Raw genomic sequence first — 21,521 nt, 5'->3', positions numbered from 1 at the left:
TTATCACAATCATTTCGCCTCGAACATTGCCTCATATAGTGCTAGCACTCTGCAATGGACCTCACTGCATTTGTTTGCATGGTGTGAAAACCTCATCCAGCATCAAAGAGGCCATTTGAAAGACACGGCGACATTGCAGCGGACTGTTGTTAACATGGGTAATGCTTAGTACAGTGATACCAGGAAGTTGTCCGGTCACTATTGGTGTTCTGGCCCCAGGTTTCTAGAGCATATTTTTTGAACTTATCCTCAAGTCAGGCCATGCCATGGATAACAAGAGGTTGCAGATACCAAACAGTTCAACACCGCTTTAAAATAAGTACAAGACATCCAACAGTTTCTGTGCAGTGCCTTCAACTTTGCGTACTGGTGAACTGCATTTTCTTGACTGCGCATTTTCAAGTAGACATCGGGTTTAACGCAATTTTTGAGAAATCCGCTCGGTATGTAAGAATCAAGTGGAAACAGGTTTTACTTGAAAATGAAAGGCCCTGTGTACTATGATAGCTTCTTGCCACGCTAAGCTGAATGTTGGCAATTTTACAGGAAAATTGTTTTCAAAAATCTGCTTTGCTGCAGTGCCACAGCTGTTTATGAATGGATTTTCACCTCCAGGTGTGTTACTTTGTATAGTGTGAAGGGGAAAGTTTGTTTAAATTTCACCTACTAGGAGTCACTGTCTTGTGGCTGTTAGCATTCTTGTTTTTTAAAAAAGGAGATATGTCTTGTATGGGTTATAGTGCAAGCAGCTCTTTTTTTTTTTTTTTTCATCTGTTGGTCATTGCCGTTGAACTGAATTGGTTCAACACCCCAGGGCTTTCTTCCTGTTAGCAGTGTGTACTGTAAGGAGTACATTTTGTTTGCCGTCCATATCTAATTACGTGCGTTCCTTGCAACATTTCAATTTTTTTCATTTTTGTACATTTGTATTTTACACCTACTAGTTATGCTGAGGTGTTCTGTAGAAATTTTTCTCTACATTATGTGATACTTAGCACGTGTAAGAAAAGCAGTGAGATCTGTTATTGAACAAAAGAAGGACCCTACAAAGGTTGAGTCCTTCCATTCTTGTATTGCAGTTTAGGGGCGTGCGTGGTTTTTATCTCTCTTTGGCTGCTAAATATGTCTATTGTGTTCTTTTTGAGCAAATTTAGTGTCACATTTTTGCAACACTTCATTTTTCTTAGCATTTATTCTGCTTGTCATTGCTTGATAGCATTCTTCTGTCTTATTAATTTGCCAGTTATTTTTTTTTGCATTGTTGAAAAGTAGGCTCATTTTTGCTGTAACATTGTTTTAAAAGAATGTAGGAGTAGCGTTCACTTGTGTTATGTTGCAGTAAAGACTGCAGAGCATTAAGGGTATGAAAAGTGACATCGTGTTTACCAGGCTGTGGGTCACATTTTCAGTTTTTGACTTCAGCGTTAGTGTTTAAGTGCCACTAGGGAGCAAGGTTAATACGTCTTTGTCTTGATATATCGGAAAAATTCTACGGCTGAAAAGCTGCACTGATAAATAGGTGATCCATGTTTGATAGCATAGTGAAGCAATCTGTTGCCGTTGCTGCTTTTGTCAGTTATATTTGCAGCATACATGCAATACATGCAGCATTATTGTTATTGCAGCAGTTGTCTTCACATTGCACTTCAGGCTAGTGGGAAGTGAAAAATATTTCAGAAGCATGCTATGAAATCATCCTGTAAGGTTTATTGAAGGAGAATCATTTTTTAGATTGAAGTTTAATAATATTTTCTTTAATTATGTCTACCAGATGCTGTCATTTTCTTTCTTAGAACATTTTATAAATTGAGAGTTAAGTGAACCTTTGTTGTTGATTAGAAAAGGAAGGCATGGGTTTACAGATGAATGCTGTCTTACTGGTTAGCACACTTGTTTTATTTATTTATTTGGGGGGTGTGGATTGAAAGCTTCATGCTAATTACTAGTGGCTGAAAAAGCTGCCTCTTCAGCAATTTTCTTCAAAGTGCAAAGCTCTCAGAATGTTGTGTGGTCAATATTTTCTTGGGCAGTTTAACTGGGATATGTTTTTCTCGTGTTCAAGAAAGTCTTGAGAATGGTAGCTTCTATTCATTTTTTTATTGTTTTATGTTTTGTGAGCACTTTGTTTATTGCAGCTGTCCTTCTAGGCTCTGTCCTTCTGCTGTGAAGAAAATAGCCAGTGACTCTAAGCATACTAGTCGTCATTTTTCTAACGCAGTTGTAGCATTATGCAACTGAATATAATTTCAAAGCAGGGATCAATTGCTGCATTTCAGGAGTGGCTAATTTTTTGCAAGTCTTTTTTATTTTTTTGCTTGAGGGTGCGCCTTCTGGTGCCTACAGGCATTTTCTTTCACTTTCTTTTATGAAGAAGGACTTACGTTCATTGGCAAGCTATATTTTTGCAGCCCTATGTGTCTTTTGCAGCTCTTGGAATGTCTGTTCACTTGCTAGGTTCAGTTGCTTGTAAATGCTAATGAATGGAGTAACAATTGCTTACAGAATGTAGTGCAGCCCAAAAAAAGGATGGCGGACATGGAAAAGTCCTCTTGTCTTCATCTTTTTTCTGTTGTGTTACATTCTGTCTTCATTGTGACATAATACCAACATGCTCAATTGTCCTCTTTAGTCAACTTTATTATTTTTTGCCCTTGCAAATTCATTTTTGCATCCGTCTAATAACTATGGTTTGATTCGTTATGGACCTTATATAAAACTGCTGCCATCTAGGAGTCGTCACACTTGCCCTCGTTGTGTTCAGAAATTGTCTGGAAAGCAGCTGGTTGTTGCAGTAAGTGTAATGTGGGGCACTGATCATGGGCCATAAGGGCTCTGTTGTTTTCTAGTGCCGTATCGCGTGTTATAAAGTTAGAAAAGACAGAATGTCAGCCATTAAAAATGTAGTGGAATGATATCTTGTCATTGGCACTGTCTTAACATGTGACAAGTTAGGCAGTAAAAACATGCAATTAAGCCATTACTTTGCCTTGGCACCGTTGCAATAGTGTTACAATTTAACACTTAAGCATGAGGAATAAATCCAGTAAGCTTGCATAATGGTGCCAGTATTCATAATTGCTTTTCTGATGCAATTAGAAGCCACATTTTGTGGCAGTTAGGCCAAATAACTACTGCTACTTCCTTCTTAAAATGCTTGCAGTTTGCGAATAATATTTTAGATTGCCAAAGTTATGTTTTGCCTGTCAAGGCTCATATTTTATGGTTGACATTTTGAGTCACACTTGTTAGCTTTACGTCACATAGTACACTTAGTGGATGTTGTACTCAGTCACATTGAAGGCTTTTTTAAAACCAGGATGTTGACCTTTTGCTTTGCCACTCATGTAAATTGTGATTTTTTATAGGATAGCCTATGTGGAGTGAAGGAATGATGTCGTCTTGAATCCATGGTTCAGAATTATGCCCAGATAAGGAAAAAAGGGTGCCATAAGCATGTAAAGCTTCCATTATATTTTCTTGTACTTTTAAAGCTGTCTAACACAGGTTTGGTGATTTTTCATAGAATCACAGTGCATGCGCTAAAGTTTTTGCCTGTTGTCAGGGCCTGAACTAAGTACCTAGGATACTCAGTGTGTTACTTCTCCTGCAGGAAGAATTAGCCAGCATTTTGCCCTTGGCACCATCCATTATATGTTTTCACTACGAAGAACATCTCTATGGACCAGTGCTACACTGTCAATTCTCGCCAGAAATCATAAGAACTTAGCTGTGGTAATGCATTAAACTGATTGCACCTAATATAAGAGGAAAGTGATTGTTGTGGCATAAGTTACTCACACACTAAGGGAACAACTTATATACCTGTGGTACTAATTTCACTTCATTTGCTGCAATTATCAATAATAAGGAAAGAACGCTAGTCAAAAACCAAGCTGCTTTTTTGCATAAAGACAACCTGTTTGCAGCTTTTCACACATAAGACCTTTTCTGACAGCAGTTCTGCTACCCACTACAGTCACGACATCATCTTCAATTCATCGAATTTTTGTTTAACAGATCCTTCACAGCACAGCTCTGTGCTTTTTAAAATTCCAGCAGTCATCTAATTCGCTTGCGCTGAGTTGTGCTCAAAACAGCTGCTTGCCAAGTCCATAGAAATTCGCAGCTTGCATGCCCCTTAAGTGTGCCATTTGTGTACAGGTTCACTTGTGCACCTACAGATGGCAGCACTTTTGCATAAGATCTACGGACCTAATTGTGCAAAGCATGTGGTGACAGGTAAAGACAAGGTGTCCAAAAAAAAAAGTTGTTGCAATTTTGTTGCAACATTGGTATAGAAATGCAGTCCGAAGGAGTATGCACCATACATGTCACTGGGTAATCTGTGCTTGAACTTTCATTTTGTTTATTAGTTCTGAACGCCCGCTTTTCTTCTTGCAAATGCATGTTTACACAGCAGTGCGGAATATGTTCATTTGAATTTGTGCTTTTATATATGGTATTTGTATGTTTGTATGCATATATTTTAGTGTGTGCATATGAATCTTGAGTGATGTAACATTAACATTCCTTGCTTTTCATGCACATTTATTGTAAAATGCATGAGAAGCCACAAAGTTCTGGCTGATCGATTTGGTAGTGCTGCACTTTTGTAGTGATGAAAACTGCACTTGCAGACTCAGTAGGAAGCAGAGCAAGCCAAGTACCATGGTTTGCTTAATCCTGTGCATAATACTATGAAACAGGTGTTTGTGAACTGGTGTGGTTTTATGATGTTTGACCCTTTGTTAAAAGTGCACAGGCCACTTTGTGTGTGGTCGGAGCAGTCTCCATGTCATATTTTTTAGGCTTCTTTGGCACTCTTAAAGGGGCCCTGAACAACTTCTACAGCAAGGAGCAACAACACATTCACTGGGTAGAGTATGCTGCTGCACGCACCTCAGCCAAGTTACGCGGCCCTGTGCAATGGATAACTATCACAAACAAAAGTTAAAAAATAATGTCTCCTTCCTTTCTTCATGGGTGTTCCACTTTAGCCATTGCCAGTGCTCACCACTGCTGGTGCCAGCATCGTTTCTCAATATAGTGGTGAAACTAGAGCATCCAGGGTAAGCTGGGAAGAGCTTCTGGAAGTGCAGGGTGAGGAAGAATGAGAGAGAATTTTAGTTGAGAGAAATGGCAAAAGGTAAACAATAAAAACTTAATTTCTTCCTCCTTTTGTGCATCTCAGAAAAATTCTTTTGCAACAAAATTGTTAATATGGCACCTTGCATGCTTTATAAGCCTTCCTCATTATGAGCGTAGTGGTCTTTGGGTTTAACTCAATACAGCTTTCTTTGGTAAGGTGGTGGCATCTTCATCATTTTGGAGCACGGGCTCGTCTATCCACATCAAAATATTTCTCTGGAACTCATTTCTGCGTCTTGACACATGAGAGCATTCAATACTCCTTTCACGCATCGAAGTCCTATTTCGGAATGAATTTTAGCCCCTTTCTGTCTAGTGCAGCGGTCGGCGCAAGCCTTGTGATTCAAAATGGCATCTTTCAGTCGGACAGGGGGGGTCTTCACTCTTCCAAAAGAAGCAGTATCGAGACATCCTAGGTTTAATACGAGATAAAGAGGAGAGCTGACCTTCTCACATTTTGCAGCCTTACAAAATTAGAAGAGCATTGCACACTTGATAGCAAAGCTAGTCGACTGTTGCAAACCCTGGCAAAGTGGCCTGTGTATTTTTGGCAGTGGTTTACATGTCATCTGTAGCTAGATCTAGTCTGGCTGTTAAACTTTTTTAGGCTTCAGTGTACTTTTTTTTTGTTGTTCCTTGCCATGGATCTCGGTTCCTCTTTACTCTGGAGATAAGTTTACAGGATGCATATATTTATGTAAACGTACATATGGATGTATTTGCTTGCTGTCTGTGGTGAAGTTGACAGTTGCACTTTATACTAAAATCTGAGTTTTTGCAATATTCTCAGAATTTGTCTTCTGTAACAGTTGTTAACTGCTTTTGTCTGAAATAAAATTTCTAGGCATTCCTTGTAGTGTGCTGTCAGTCTCTTACCTGCTCTCTGCCACTAGGATTTTTTGAGAGGAAGAAATCAAACTTTAGTGGCCTGTATGGCCAGGGTCGTTCGCATGCAAAACAAAGCTTGCACTGTGCTTGTGCATTTTTTTGCTGAAAGGATTTTGGAAGTGCAATGGGGCTCTGAATGGTCCAAATTTAGCGACCGATTTTTGCTGTAACTTCTATCTTTGCCCTTGTTTAACTGTATTGCATGGTGCTATTCATTTCAGAATCTCCACCAACGATTGGAAGCCTGAAGTGTGCTTTTTCAAATTCTGATGGTGAATCGGCACCTAGGCCTGCCCCCGCTGTGCCCCAATCTAGTGTTAAGGTCAGCACTTACTTGGTAAGGTGATGTTATAGCGCATTCATTCTGTCAGCATGACTGGCATGTCGTGGAGGCATGTTCATGTTGCACGAAGAGGTCTCTATGTTCAGAGCATCACAAGCACCGAATGTCTTGAGACCTTCTCAGCACATAAGAAATGGTGCCACTTAGCTCTTTGAGAGGCGTGGCTCAAGTGCTGATTACTACCAGCCGAAGCTTGTTATTTTTTTTTTTTTTCGGCCATGCCGAAACAGGCCTCTGGCATCATTTCATGAGCAAACGGGCTTATTTACTGTTTGAGGTAAGTAACGCTCGAAATGTTTGGTAGAGGACAAGAGAATTACCAGGGGTTCTTTTACATCTAGGCTACTAATGTGGAATATTAAAAACTTCACAGTGTGAATTACATGTGTGTCCTCAAATTTGAACTTGGCTAATTTGAAGAAAAAATGAGCTTGAACTGCATTGCGGAGTGTAATTTCACATGCGTAAGGCAATATTTGTTGGAATTTTTCACATTCTCGTATGGCTTTACTACTTGAAGCTTGTTAAAAGAAGCTTTCTGTGGTGAACAACAGTGTGGTTTCATTCACTTAGATGTGACTTTGTTGGGCGTAACTGCAGTTGTGGAGTTTTGTATTGGCAGTTGTTATAAAATTATTTTTAGATGAGAACTAGTCAATATAGTAACATGAAATAGCACTTCATATCTGTGTCCAAGCATAGCAACATGAGTTCTGTGAACAAGACTTATTTTTGAGGCTTCTGATTTTTTTTTTATTGCGTAAACAGTACTGCACCAGGTTTTGAGCCGTTGCATAGCTCCCAGCGGTAGCCGAGGTCAGACAGATGGAGTGCCGTTGCCATAACAACCGTTTCAGCCGTGCTCCACCAGGCGGCAGAACCGTCACTGTGCCGCGCGCCTAGTCGTGCGCTCTTGACGCATGTGGCAGAATGTGTAGAGAGGAGAGAGGAAGCAGGAGGGAAGCGGGGAATAAATATGTGCGTTCGCCTCAGGCAAAACAGTTGCTGCTTGCTTACGCAACTTGCCCGGTTTAACCAGAGCTAAACCTCAGCTAATTTTTTTTTCTTTTATTTCATATTTTGGACCACCGCCGCAGTGGCTCAGTGGTTATGGTGTTCGGCTCCTGACCTGAAAGATGTGGGTCTGATCCTGGCCTCGGCGATCGCATTTAGATGAAGGCAAAATGCTAGAGGCCTATGTACTGTGCGATGTTAGTGCATGTGAAAAACCCCAGGTGGTCGAAACTAACTGGTGCCCTCCACTGCGGTGTCCCTCATAGCCTGAATTGCTTTGGGATGTTAAATTTCATAAAACCAATATTTTGGACCAATTAGTGAAATAAAAACTACTGTATGTGTACTAGTTTTCTCATTATGCATCTGGTTTAAGTTACATACTTGTTTATGTTGGCCTCTTTCTTGCTTCTTTTCCTCTTTTTGCCACTGTAGCCTGAACATTTGCAGAAGAGGCGAAGTTCATCCCGCTCCATCAAGCGAAAAAAGTTCGATGATGAGCTTGTTGAGAGCAGCCTCGTCAAGACTCCAAGAACACGGCCTTTGCCTGGGCCGCTTTCAACTTCAGTGACCCAAAGTGTGGCCGCTGTCAGCAGTTCTAGTTCGGCATCAGTGCTTGCCACCTACTCGGACAGCAGTCAGGTGGACCCCATCGTCCCACTTTATTCCGAGCGGAAAAAGGCAAGTTTGGTGCTGTCATGCCATTTTTTTAGCAACTAGACTCAGCGGTAACCTCAAGGTTCCTTGGTTAACAGTAGCCTAGATGTGGGATCAACTTGAGATTGCTTTTCAAGACAGGTATCTAAGATGTAGGACAGCCACCGTGCCTTGCAGTAAGACCTATTTTTTTTAATTCAGTGGGCAGTTGTGATGGACTTCAGCGTAAGCTGGGCATAACATAGTGGATGGCAGCTGTGTTTTGCTCGTTGGAGTGGGTGGCGCTGCTGTTAGAGTAAAAAAATAAACCAAGCGGGATGTTAATGTTTGGTAAAGTGTTGTGTGCTTTTAATGCGAGCATCTTTTGGAACCTCTGTTTTAATGTTATCCATTAGATGTTCATCTTTCATTTGAAACCAACTTTTTTTGTGGTAGCTTTCAATTCGGTTAACTTTGGTCTGTCTTGAGTGCAAATTCTTTGCTGCTCAAATGGTGTGTGAACTTCGTCATGCTCTTTCAATGCGACACAACACAAGCAGAGCCTTCAGTTGCATTTTCAAGGAAAAGAAATAGCCTTCCTGGATAAGTGCCTGCTGTTTCATTGTGCCATTAACTTTGCTTTCGTTCTAGCTTGGTTGCTTGTCTATATTTCTTGGCATCATACTAGACGAACATCTGAAATTTAACTACACGTGGAACCATCGTGCAAAAAAGTCGCTTTCGGTATTCTGGTGCTTCTTAGGACATGTCATTGCTTTCAGCAACATATTCTTTGTGCACTTTATTTTACATTTCTACACAGTCACCTAACTTAATGCATATCTTCCTGGGGAAATACATATGCTACACATACCTCAAGGATGTGCCGTTTACAAAATCATTCAGTTAGATTAGAATAATTACCTTTTCCCCATTGTTGCGTCTACTTCAATTAACATTAGCTTATCTCATCTTCAGTGCTCGTAATGAAGACATTGTTATTACTACACTTCCATCATCATCTTGCCTCAAAAACAGTAAAACCTGACTAGATTTTCACAGAATGACAATTTTCTGCTTCCAAAAGTCAACACTAATTATGGCAAGCAAACCCTTTTGTTCTCAGCAATAACATTTAGGAATTCACTACCTGCATGCATTAAAACAGTTCAATCATATGGGCTTTTTAATGAGATAAAAAGATTTTTGTTAGAAAAGTTGTAACTACATTATGTTGTTTCTTATTAATTTTAATGAGTTATCATTGCTGTCTCAAATGTTTGTTATTGTTCATGTATTGTAACATAATTATAATGTTGTATTTCTGCCAATTTTTTTGTGTTTGTATTAGGCATTTTGCAATAAGGTCTTTCTAACAGCTTTGCTTTGGTTACCTCCTACTGTACCAATTTACCAAACCACTCATATCTGTAACAAATTTATGTTGATAAAAACCAGAATATTTAAAGTGTAGTGGTGGTATTGTTTTGTGGTTATGAGGGTATAGCAAAATTTGTTGGTTTGATATTCGTCAAAATATGAATTTATTTTCAGACATCCAAGTCAACGCCAAAACGGGTGAAGAAGTCTTCCAAGGTTTGTTCCCTGATACTTCCCCTCCATTTTCTTTTTTAAGTGTTAGCATTGCTGTGAGTTTGTCGTAAGTAATTCCACTGCTAAAATGTTACGCGATGCATTTTTTTTGTTAGAATACCCAGGCCTTGGTCACAAAAGATCTCGGCCGTTGGAAGCCAATGGATGACTATGCTCTGTGCCTGGGTGTTGAGCAGGTATGTCATCACTGTTAATCAGCTTACTTACCATCTCCGTGTGCATGTATCTCATACATAGATTTTTTACTGCTAGACAAATGACTTGGAGACTGTGTATCGTGGAGTCAAATTTTCCTGCAATTTTACCCTGCAAGAAATCAAAGAACGGTGGTATGCTTTACTCTATGATCCAGCCATCTCAAAGTAAGTACTTTGCTAGCTGTCATTTATTTGGTTCTGCTTTCTAGTGATAGGGTTCTTACACTAGGCTTAATGTCTCCAGAATGGCTGTGGCTGCAATGAAACAGCTCCATCCAGATGTTTTGGCGAGCGTGCAGGCTAAGGCCATTTTCAGTATAGAAGAGGAGAACCTTTTGTGCACCCTACCATCGGTATGTTTGCTGCACTTTGAGTGCCATTTATACCCGTGCCACACGCTCACAAGAAATGGCAATAAATACTTAAGGCCTTAAGTTTGCTAATGCCATTATTTTCGGAGTTGGTGCTACACGTCCACATTTGATGCCATTATCGAAAGTGACGATGACGATAACGCTTGCAAGGTAGTCAAAAGTTTCATCTGAATATAAACATTGCTGATGAGCACAATATATGGGGAATGTTGTTGAAATGTAATATAAAAACGATTTTCCAGAAAATACGGCTGTTCCTGCTTTACAAGTCGAAAAAGTAGCCCTAAACTCGCATGTCAGCACCCAAGTCGAGAGTAACTGTCAGTAAGGCTGGTTAAAATGGCGCTCTTCGCATCGAAAATGCGGTATAGATGCCTCATCTGACTGAAAGTTAAGAATTAACCATTTACTACTGGTTAAGACGTTGTTACTAACAAAGCTGTGTGCTCTTCTGCGTGTGGAATGGGAACGAGAGTACGCATTGCACGGGCGAATGAGTTGAGGTGAACTCAGTAGGTCGCGAATGGCAGTAAGGCTAATGCCATTAAATTTATGCGTGTGGCACCGCACGAATGCCATTAAAACTTAAGGCAGTAAGCACTTAATGGCATTAAATCTGTCCGTGTGGCACGGGTATTACATTGGTCAGCGACGACTTATTCCTGCCCTCTTCAGGCAGTGCCACCAACTCTTGAGGACTTCCAAGAACTTCTTGACAAGCATGTGGATGTGTTCGCGCCTGCACGCACACCAAAAACATTGCTGAATCACTGGATGCTGATGAGACAGTTCTTCCTTTTGCCTGACCAAGCAGGTAAAGGCTCCTCTTTCGTGTGAATTTTTTGCGCTTTTTTTCGTGCGTGCACGCATGCACGCACCCCAGTGCCCCAGTGCTGTTTTCTGAGTTTTGGATTGTTCTGCTGCTTAATGCCTTGGCACCATAAAATTATTCTACAAAATTGTGCTGTTCTGTAATGGTGCTTTGTTTAAAGCCACACTGTGCAGCAGTGGTTCGAAGGCGAAAATTCATTTTGACAATTCACATACGCTTTCTGAAATAACTGTGAAAACAAATGTAGCCTCATTTACAGTGATTAAGCGTGTTTTTTGGGGGTTTTTTTTCATGTTTCATTTTTGGAGCATTCTCATTTTCCATATGCAGAATGCAGATGTCATCTGAGCATGCTTTTATACATAGTCTGTGCAGTATGAATTTATTTTTTCTGTCTGAAGACAATTCTATGGCTGCCTGCAACATCTTCACAAATTATGTAAAGCCATTCGTAGAGAAAACCATTATGCTTGAATAATGTTTTCTTTAATCTTGTGAGCTCTGTCAAAATCAGAGCTTCAAAAGCCATGGCAGGCAGGAAAGCATTTCTTGAGCAATGGCTTTTGCAGCATAGCCATGATACGCATGTCCCAAGATGATCCACGAATGGCTCAGTTCTGTTAACTTGCAAATCACCCTCTGTGCGTGCCTTGCATTGTCCTCATCATCTTCAGGCTGGGTGCACACTGTGGGGAAATGCGGGGGGAGGGTGACCATACCCTGCATGCAATCTCTCTCGCTTCACGCTTCCCGCATTCTTTGCCGTCATCGGGTGGGATGCATAGTCGTGAAGACATCTAAAACGCTTCGAGGTGCCTCTTAGACATAGCAAGGAGGTGATAGTCCGAAGGGAGGCGGGTCCAACATTTTTAGCGTAAGCTTGAGAATCCGCCCTTGAATGCACTGTCCACTAACTTAACCTGCCAATCTGTGCCCTCACATTTAATAACTAGAACGGGACCGTGTTTATGTCAGCTGGAGTAATGCGGGACTCTAAGGTAGGAGTACTGCCTGTCTGATTTTTGTCACTGCCAAACTCCAGTGTTCCAAAAAAGGCATATTGCATAAAACTCGCTGCCAGTGAAAGATGCACAGGCTTTAGTTCTTTATTGTTATTTCATGAAATTATCAACTGTTTGTGATTACTTTAGTTCTGTTTGTTCATTTCAGCTTTTCTTTTTCCTCTGAAAGGGCTCCACAGACACTAGGATGTGACTGCCCAAAATATACCCATTTCCAAGTAATAACTCAGGCTTTAAATTTGTCAGCAATAATTACTAAAGTTCGATGTTTTCCACAATCTTCATACAGTATAGGCGAAAACAAAGATTTCTGAGGAGGGTGTGTTTTGAAGGGAAATAAAATATTAAGTTTCACATGTTCCAATTTTGGAGCACTGGCAAGTAAAACGTTAATGTCTGCAAGATTTAAGTTTGATAACATATAACATAACATGTAGAAATTCAAAGTGGCTCAGCATTTGCTCACGTAATTGCATTTTTTTGTCCAAATCTTGGTGCTCATTTTGGAAGTGTATTTATTGTATTGGGTTAAGTTTACACCATGGTCAACAATTTTTTTCAAATTTTAATGGCTAATGTATCAGGTGCGTTTATTATGTGTGTGTTTTATCATGTGAGTAAATGCAGCAACTTTGACTTGTTGAGGGAGTAATGTTAGTCTGCATATGTTTCAGCTGTAGGCATAGTCCTAAATGGGATGAAAATGTAATGAAAAATGGTACGTTGTACTCAACAATAAGATCTTGTAACTAAATTGAGCCGGGCGGTTGAGTTAAAAGCCTTTGGTCAACTAGCCAGCTTACCAATAATTAATTTTTATCCTTAACTTAACACGTTGTTCTTTTAAGGGTAAGCAGAAGTAGCAGTAGGGGATGTTAAAAATTGTTGCGCTTTCTGTTGTTCACTTCTTGAGCAATCAGTTCATTTGAATTAAACCCACTGCCACTAGTATAGTAACTCAGGTGTGCTTACTTTTTACAAGGTTTAATAGTGAGCTATGGCATTGGCATTGTATTAGTCAACCATTGACAATTGTGAACTTTAGTGACCTTGCTATTCTTGTGGTCAGGAACTGTTTTCAAATTTCAGGCTTTCAAAGAAACACCATTACTATGTACATATTGTTGATTGCGTGTTGATTGTTTACACCAGTGTACTTATGTGGAGGTACTGATTTCAGTGTGTAAGATATGGATCCCGAAGGCAACTGACTTACTTTTGAAGATTTAAGATTTGAAAGTTCTTTACTAGCTTTTTATTTTTTCTGTGTGTGTTGAGCACCTCTTCTTTTATTCGTACAGCTACATTGCGGGAGAGGGGGGAAGACACAATGAGCTTTTCCGATGCTGAAGAAGCCATAGACGATGAAGACCTTAGGCAAGTATTATCGTTCGTATAAGTTATTCTGTGGCAACCTAACTGTGATTAGTTAAGTGAGGTGCCCTCTGCTAAATGTTCTGTAGCATTTGCACTCAGCACATAACTGTTGCAATGAAGGCAGTGACTTTCGTATAAACAGTATAAGGAAAGTGAGGTGCAAGAAGTCCTCTTAATGAGCCTTTAGACATTGAAAAAGCATTAGAAAATCTGGTTGTATAAAATTATCTCTGTGATTACCTTGGCCTCTGTGAACGTTTTGATATAAACTGTTGTGCCCATCATCTTCAGATAAAACCGTATAGTATTTGATAAAAATAGCGTTAAACCAGATGAAGCTATCAGCAGAGAGAAGGCACTGTTCTGAGCATATTTGAGAAAGTGTTCCTCAGTTATCAGCTGCAGGGACTGGAAGCTTCAATTTGTTACCCAAGGTGTTATTTCTCTCCAGAATAAGTTCAAAAGTATGCATTTGGAAGCCAGCCTCAACAGCACAGGTTTCACTCAGTGAGGACCATTTAGTTAGGTGCAACCCTACGCTATTGGCAATGTGCTGTAATGCTCTTGTTTTAAATGGAAACTGTGAGGTTGACAGAATGTTTTCACAGTTTGAGTGCATGCAGAAGTACAGAAGGTTTACCATGAACACAAAAATGCTACAGACGCGGATGGTAATGTATGCGAAGAAATGAAGAGAACAAAAAGGGAACATACGAGCCATTAGTACAATCCATTTTATAGGGCTATTCATTTGCAGGCTAAAACCCGACAGGAAGAAAAAGTTAGTCTGTGAAACATTGCAGTGCAATGAAAGGCAGTACTTTTTTCCGAGCAGAATCAAAATTGATCATGTAAGATGCACAGGTAGTTCGATGCAAATATATCGAAGTTTATTAACTGTGGCAAGATCTCTGAATCGTAAAAAAGATGGATTGAGTCATGTTTCAGATGGCTCTGTTATACAGCTTAGGCGAAAAGCCTTTAGCCTTAACACTTTTGACCTAGACTGTACATTATCAATCACTAGTTTACGGGACACAGTACTTGTGAAAGGATTAAAATTCAGCCCAATCTTTGCACACAGCCTGGAATTGATGTATGCAGCCTAATTCTGAGGGTGTGAATTACTCAGTGCGCCAATAAGTCTCAAGCAGTGTACCCTGGATGCAAAGAAATTAAAATTATTTATCAAAACTGGTTTCCACAAGTTTTTGATGTTGGGTGCACATGTGACTGCCTCTATATGGCTGAGCTTGACTCTTGAACCATAAAACTACACATATTTTTATCTCCTTTTTTATGCAGCGGTCCACAAGATGAAGTCCTGGAGCATGGTATGTGTCCCCAAGTCTATTACTTATGACAGCGTGCTGCTGTGTACCTTGCTCTGTGTTTTTACGTTTCATTTCTTTACAGAGCTGTATCTGGTTGACCGCAATGCCAAGAGAGAGATTCGTCAGTTAGAAAATGAATTGCCAAAGTGGCAGGTGCTTGTGGACAGTGTTATTGGTAAGCTATGCCATTTCTTTACCTCTGCCAAAGGCCTTGCTCATGTGTTTGGAAATTGTGAGACTATCCTGTAATATGTCAATTAGTAGAATTCACGCTGGAATAATTTTGTTGGGCATGGGTCAGAACAGTGGTTTGGCAAAAGATATGAGCACAAGAACAACAAAAATTTTGTAAGTAGTAGGTCACACTATGAGCACTTTGTGCTCTTGCATTCAAAAATGAGTTTGGTCCGTTATGAACGGGAGCACGGGAGTGCATGTCCCTTAATATGATCTGTATGATTTGCCTTTGGGAACTGTTTCTTGTCTGCTGCACTACCAGACAGTATGTTGACGGATTAGTCATTGCACCAGCCACACATACACTGTGTTACAATCCCACCTGTTGGGTTTTACAAATGACGGAAATATGTTTCCATGCTTATTTGCGGTTGTCCAACCACGACCCTAGCCTGTAATTGTGAGTGCAACAAAAGCGCAAGTCAACCATTGCGGGCTGTGCTGTTGGGAACAAAGGAAGACGACGTGTTCTCTACACAAATGGCATTTATTGCTACTAAAACAATAACACCGGCTAGCAGCTGGCGTACAGAAGTTTTTCGGAAGGAGTATGCTAAGGAATCGAGAATGTCCGACTCATCACCAGGTTATAAGTGAATGTTCACCTGCACCAGGCCAGGGGAGACGCTCTGGCTCTGGACAAGAGGAGTTCGTGGGATAAGGTCTCTGTGAGGCTCCGCCCCGCTGGTGAAGAGCGGAGCCGCGGCGAACGTGCACGCGTCTCACGTTTTCAAAGCCGAAATTCCCCACGTGCTTTGCAACACGCATGCTGTCTTATGGCGCTAGCACAGTGGCACATCAGACATGTTCCCTTTATAGGCTAACTAGGGTGGCTACGATGAAGCTGCACCAAGGGGATGGAGCTTTAGGCTAGTCCCCATCACGGTGTTAGGGTAGGGAAGGTGTGCGAACAAGGCCATACTGCCGTAAAGTGCAAGTGGTGAGAGCATAGACCGGATTTTCCCTGCCCGCTAAGAGTTGGCGCACTGTTGGTGGCCGTGGGGCCACGGATGCCGCAAAGAGCACTCATAAGCCTACCACACAGGCCTCAAAGTTGTTGCCTCGTGCTTGCAGCTCCCTCTCTACTGCCAACAAGTTGCAAGATGGAGGAAAACTAACGTGCTCGCTTTTCCACAGACATAAATTGGCAGCACAGAAAAAGAGTAGCTGCACAATGCTGTCGACTACATGGCAGGCATCCTGTACAGTCTAGCGTACTTTGGAGGTTATTGTGTCTGTTCCAGCTGAAACAAACCAACAAATTTATCCTCCCCTGACGCTTGCTTAATCTGCAGTAAACATGACGGCGCAAGATAGAGCAATCCTTCGGTTAGCTAAGCTCTTGCATTCATAGTAGTCTCCTTGTAAAAATAACTGCGTCAGAGCAGTTTAATCCGGGTAGATTAACCCTGAAGTGATCACCTTCAAATCACTTTAGATTGGCTGTCAGTCAGGACCATGGACCAGTGAAATTCCTTGGGCCTTGGGCCTTGTATCCTTGGTTTTAATTTCTACAATCTTTCGTGGCATATATGACTAATACTTGGAGAGGTAATGCAGTGGCCTGATCTACACACTGTACCCGTTTATCTAAAATGCCAAAAATCTGGTTGGGGCCCTTCAAGCTGCAATTTGTTTTGTCATGAAGCATGTTAGAATATTTATGTCAGGGTCCGTCCTTGTGCTTCATTTGTCTGCTTTTACAGGTGTATCGCCAGCTGATTTTGACAACCAAACCTTAGCTGTACTTCGTGGTCGCCTTGTAAGGTACCTTATGCGGTCTAAAGAGGTAAGTGCTGAGCTAGTGCTGCTGTACAAATCGGTTCCATTAAAGGAGTCGTAAAATGTGCTCCGAAAATTTTGGATGATGTGCGTATTTGGAATCCTGACCCTTCATCATGTAGCATGCCTTGATTCGTTCCATCGTCTGGGTTGATTTTAATAGCGACAAAAGCATAATTGAAGTTTCCCTTGCGCACGTCCCCCTGAACTCAAAGCAAATCGTCATCTTGTCAGCTAATCAAAAAATTCTGTGATTGGCACAGCATGCCGCCGTAGTGAGGCCTGTTGAGCCATAGTTGACCGAGGTTGGAGCATCATATCGTTTCGACTTTGGCAGACATAACAGCAGCGACAAAGGCTGAGCTTGTTCAGGCTTGAATTTTTTTGTACTACTTGTGAGTACTGTGTTTACCTGGTTTCATCAGAATTAAGTTAAACCTGTTCGTCTGCTACGACAACGAATGAAAACAACGAAGTATCGCAGCAACGGTACCGGTAGCGGCACCTGGCTACAGTGGAGGCTGAGGCAATAGATTGCTCGTTCCTCCAGTAGGCTCGAGATGGCACTACCTGAACCACACCTGCGAAACCTCGTTTCGTTTCTCTCTCTATGTAGACGATCAGGATTTAATGAAGGATTCTGACCTACGCGGGTAAGCACCCCATCCAAATGTAGTATAAGTTAGAACTGACTTCCATATGCCACCTGTGTGCAGAATATGAGCCCAAACAAGCAAGCGATTATGCAAATGCAATTTTTTTTAAGTGTGCTGAGAACTTGTCAAACTTGTTTTGAGGAGACTAGCCCAGCGGAATTAAGCGCACTTATTGTTACCAGTTTCCCAAAGTCACGGTGATGGAGCTTTTAGCTCGAAAACATCCTCTCAGTTTGCAGACGCACCCCTGGTTGGCAGCAACTGCACTGAAGTTCATAATAGGATTGCCTGTTCGCTAGGAAGAGACCGTTTTGGAACACGGCTAATTGGACAGGATCGTTGCATGCAGCTAGTGACCTCTGCCCAGCACTAGGCACAGCCTTTAAGCAGAGATGGTGGTAATGGCAGTTTATATTTTGTGTATTTCGTAAATGATTGGGCGTGTGATTGATTTGTAGGTTCACTGTGGCTTACTGGGCAACTTCTGAAATTGAATGTTGCTTTCACTCATGTACATCAATGCTGACCCGAAAGACGCGGTTTCGATCCCGGCCGCGGCGGCTGAATTTCTTTGGAGGAGAAATTCTAGAGGCCCATGTACTGTGCGATGTCATTGCACGTTAAAGAACCCCAGGTGGTCGAAATTTCCGGAGCCCTCCACTACGGCGTTTCTCATAGCCTTAGTCGCTTTGGGATGTTAAACCCCATAAACCAAAACCATCATGTACATCATGCAGCACTGTCTGACAATACTAATAGTTGGGATAGCAAGCACTCAAACGTGCACAGCATGCCAAAAACCATTGCCTAGCGTAGCCATGACATAGAGCGGTCAGCTGTGGCAAGCAACTGAAGGAACACATGTGACAGGGTCATGGAGTGATAGAACCGATGTTGATCACATGCTATTCCTGCATGGAGTGCAATTGTGTGTGCAAGTAAAATAATTGACACACACCTTTTTTTATATATAACTTTAGTATAAATCTGTTATTTTAGGACAAACAAAAGTTGAACAGATGTGACAGGGTCATGGAGTGTTAGAACCGATGTTGATCACATGCTATTCCTGCATGGAGTGCAATTGTGTGTGCAAGTAAAATAATTGACACACACCTTTTCTTATATATAACTTTAGTATAAATCTGTTAATTTAGGACAAACAAAAGTTAAAGATGTGTCTACTTTTCTAAAAGTCTTAAGCTGATGTAATTGACTAACGGTTATGCCGGCCTATGACGTCGCGTAGTCGTTTTAGGAACACAAAATGGTTAGGATTTCAAGCGGGATTTATTAAATGTAGATTTAATATTGTGCTGAAATATTAAGGAATTGGCATGTCTGATGCTTACTGAAGCAATTAAAATTAAAACCGGGCAGCTCCGTTTTCTTTTCAGGGCCCCTTTAAAGGTTTTCAAATCACACGTGCACAAGCTGCAGTTGAACTGAAAATTATCATAATTTCAGATTACTATTGGCCGTATGACAAAGGACAATGCCATTGACGTCGACTTGTCTTTGGAAGGCCCCTCTTGGAAAGTGTCACGACGTCAAGGTGTCATCAAGCTTCGCAACACAGGAGAGTTTATCATTGCCAATGAAGGAAAGCGACCAATCTACATTGATGGCAAGCCAGTTCTGGCTGGCAACAAGCACAAGCTGAACAATAACTCCGTTGTTGAGGTAAGGTAGCGCCCAAGTACGCATATTCTCTGTTGTTGTTTTTGTTGTTGTTGTCAGGGGTGTTAGTGCCCTCCTTTCTCTTTCTTCCTTTGTGTTCTCAGTCTAGCCAGCTTACAAAACGAACACTTTCTTAGTACAGAAGTGACAGGATTATCACAATGTACATTAGGGCACTGGCTTTTACTTAGGTGGAACAAGTGTACTGGGGCGTGGGAATGGTCTACAGTGAATGTACAGGTGCCAAAAGCTTGTATGTAGAGCCATGCCATGCGGAAAAAGTCATTACCACAGGCTTTAAGTGTTTCAGTCTAAACAGCTCTTGTCCTCGGCGCTCGGCTGCTGACCCGAAAGACGCGGGTTCGATCCCGGCCGCGGCGGCCGAATTTCGATGATGGTGAAATTCTAGTGGCCCATGTACTGTGCGATGTCAGTGCACGTTAAAGAACCCCAGGTGGTCGAAATTTCCGGAGCCCTTCACTACGGCGTCCCTCATAGCCTGAGTTGCTTTGGGACGTTTCTCAGTTTGTTTTATTTGAAGGCAAAAATCTGAAAGGTAAACTTTGGGTTTTTAATGTCCAGAATTAAGGCCTCACCTGAGAGCTGAATGCCTTTCTGTGCTATATGTAACTTAGCTCCTAATATCTTTTTCAGATTGCTGGCCTGAGGTTTGTGTTCCTCGTGAACTTGGACCTGATCAGTGTCATCCGTCAGGAGGTACCTCAGTCATCATAGTGACACCAAGGAAAAAGAAGACCCTCTTTGACACTGTGTTTTTGTGGAACTACAAGAAAAAAGTTCATTTCACTCTTTCAGAAATGTAAAACTCATTTTTTTTTTTTTCTGGCAGCTGTGTCAAGTTTATGCATGTGTTACAGAGTTGTAAACATGTCTCGTTGCCCATAGCAAAGAGTCTTTTACTTGTATGTCAAAGGGCCCACCCTTGCGAAGTCTTTGTTCCTTTGTTCAAACCCTCATCGCATTTTTGTGTTAGCCCCGCCGCGGCAGCTTAGTGGTTATGGCGCTCGGCTGCTAGCCTGAAAGACGTGGGTTTCATCCCGGCTGCGGCGGCCGAATTTCGACGGAGGTGAAATTCTAGAGGCCCGTGTACTGTGCGATGTCAGTGCACGTTAAAGAACGCCAGGTGGTCGAAATTTCCGGAGCCCTTCACTACGGCGTCCCTCGTAGCCTGAGTCGCTTTGGAACGTTAAACCCCAGTAAACCAATAAACCAAACCAACATTTTTGTGTTATTCATTTCTCATTTGGTTGTGTCATAAACATCACGGAAATCATATGCCATTATTGGCCAGCGTTTTTTTCTGAAGCTGAAAGTGTAGTATATGTTTCCAAGCACCGTAAGCGGGTTTGAAAGAAGATGCATTGGAAGACAATGTTGTGCCATGTGACTGGCCCAGCATAGGTGCTGCACTGATGGCAATGCTTGCTGTGCATTGAGCATACCCTTGTAGCTTCTAAGTACATGGTCCTGTGAGACAGCTTAGTGACCAGAAGTGCAGCTATTCTAAAGGGCTATCAGCATTGGGCTGAAATTTGCTATGATGACGCCATCAGTGCTGCTTTGCATGGAAGTGCTGAGTATTGAACCAGGGGTTCTCAGTTTTTTTAGTCTCGGGGAATCTAAACAGCTTCCTGAATTGCACGTCTCGACTTCCATCCCTTCCTGCTCAGTATTAATGCAGGAAGGGATGGAAGGCCGTGCAGATACACAGACCTTCAAAAATTGCCCAGATAGCATTAGTTTGGTTTGCAGCGGAAATCACCGATAGTATAGTTGTTTTCTGGGCATGTACGAAGTTTCGTACAAATTGTCTCAATGGATCAAAATTGTAGCATCAAGACACCATGGATGGATGGAAAAACTTAATTTTTGTCAGAACGCATGTGCAGACGATTCCGTGCTAGATGGCCATCAGCCAATGGCTGATGGCGACCTGGGTGGCCCACTCCACAGCCCTGGTCTGTATGACTGGGTCTGAGCTGGCCAACACTGCCTCCCACTGCTTGAAGGAAGGATCACTCATAATATCCGCCAGTGATGGTGCTATGCTACAGGTCCATAATATGTGGTCATAGGTTTCCAGTTCCTGACACCATCTGTATTCCGGCTGAATGTCCAGATAGATTTTGTTTAACACGTATGGGTTGAAGAACTATCTCGTCTGCAATCTTCGCCAGGTGCATTCGTGCGACTTTACCCAATTGCTTGTCCGGGGCGAGTAAATTCCCCGCTCCAGTTTGTAATGGTTGGTAATGTTGTGAAAGGACACCAGCCCATCTCTCGTGGACCTCCCTGGAACGTCCGGCTCACCTGCTCGGCTGACGAAACCTCAAGCATCCATGTGAGCCGTCTCGTTCCCAGGGTTC

The 21,521-nt window shown here is 41.8% G+C and overlaps 1 protein-coding gene across 2 annotated transcripts in view; it reads left to right on the top strand.

The window, feature by feature from the left end:
- Window positions 1-20,386, top strand: part of Rcd5 (microspherule protein Rcd5) — a 35,960-nt gene extending 15,574 nt beyond the window's left edge. Inside the window, exons 3-15 of one of the 2 annotated variants that reach the window (XM_089578666.1) lie at window positions 6,258-6,358; window positions 7,829-8,074; window positions 9,584-9,625; window positions 9,739-9,819; window positions 9,896-10,005; window positions 10,085-10,193; window positions 10,890-11,028; window positions 13,370-13,445; window positions 14,751-14,779; window positions 14,862-14,954; window positions 16,723-16,805; window positions 18,922-19,137; window positions 19,789-20,386. In XM_089578666.1, coding sequence (XP_089434792.1) covers window positions 6,258-6,358; window positions 7,829-8,074; window positions 9,584-9,625; window positions 9,739-9,819; window positions 9,896-10,005; window positions 10,085-10,193; window positions 10,890-11,028; window positions 13,370-13,445; window positions 14,751-14,779; window positions 14,862-14,954; window positions 16,723-16,805; window positions 18,922-19,137; window positions 19,789-19,869 — 1,406 coding nt within the window. In that variant the 3' untranslated portion in view covers window positions 19,870-20,386. Of the gene's footprint in view, window positions 1-6,257; window positions 6,374-7,828; window positions 8,075-9,583; window positions 9,626-9,738; window positions 9,820-9,895; window positions 10,006-10,084; window positions 10,194-10,889; window positions 11,029-13,369; window positions 13,446-14,750; window positions 14,780-14,861; window positions 14,955-16,722; window positions 16,806-18,921; window positions 19,138-19,788 lie in introns of both variants that reach the window. The other variant, XM_089578665.1, reaches the window with a different exon arrangement.
- Window positions 20,387-21,521: the final 1,135 nt, after the last annotated feature.

Source organism: Amblyomma mixtum, chromosome 3, assembly GCF_055824585.1.
Source record: "Amblyomma mixtum isolate Tamu chromosome 3, ASM5582458v1, whole genome shotgun sequence".
Taxonomy (NCBI): domain Eukaryota; kingdom Metazoa; phylum Arthropoda; class Arachnida; order Ixodida; family Ixodidae; genus Amblyomma; species Amblyomma mixtum.
The sequence above is the reverse complement of the archived record's forward strand: the minus strand, read 5'-3'. Positions and strand labels throughout refer to the sequence as shown.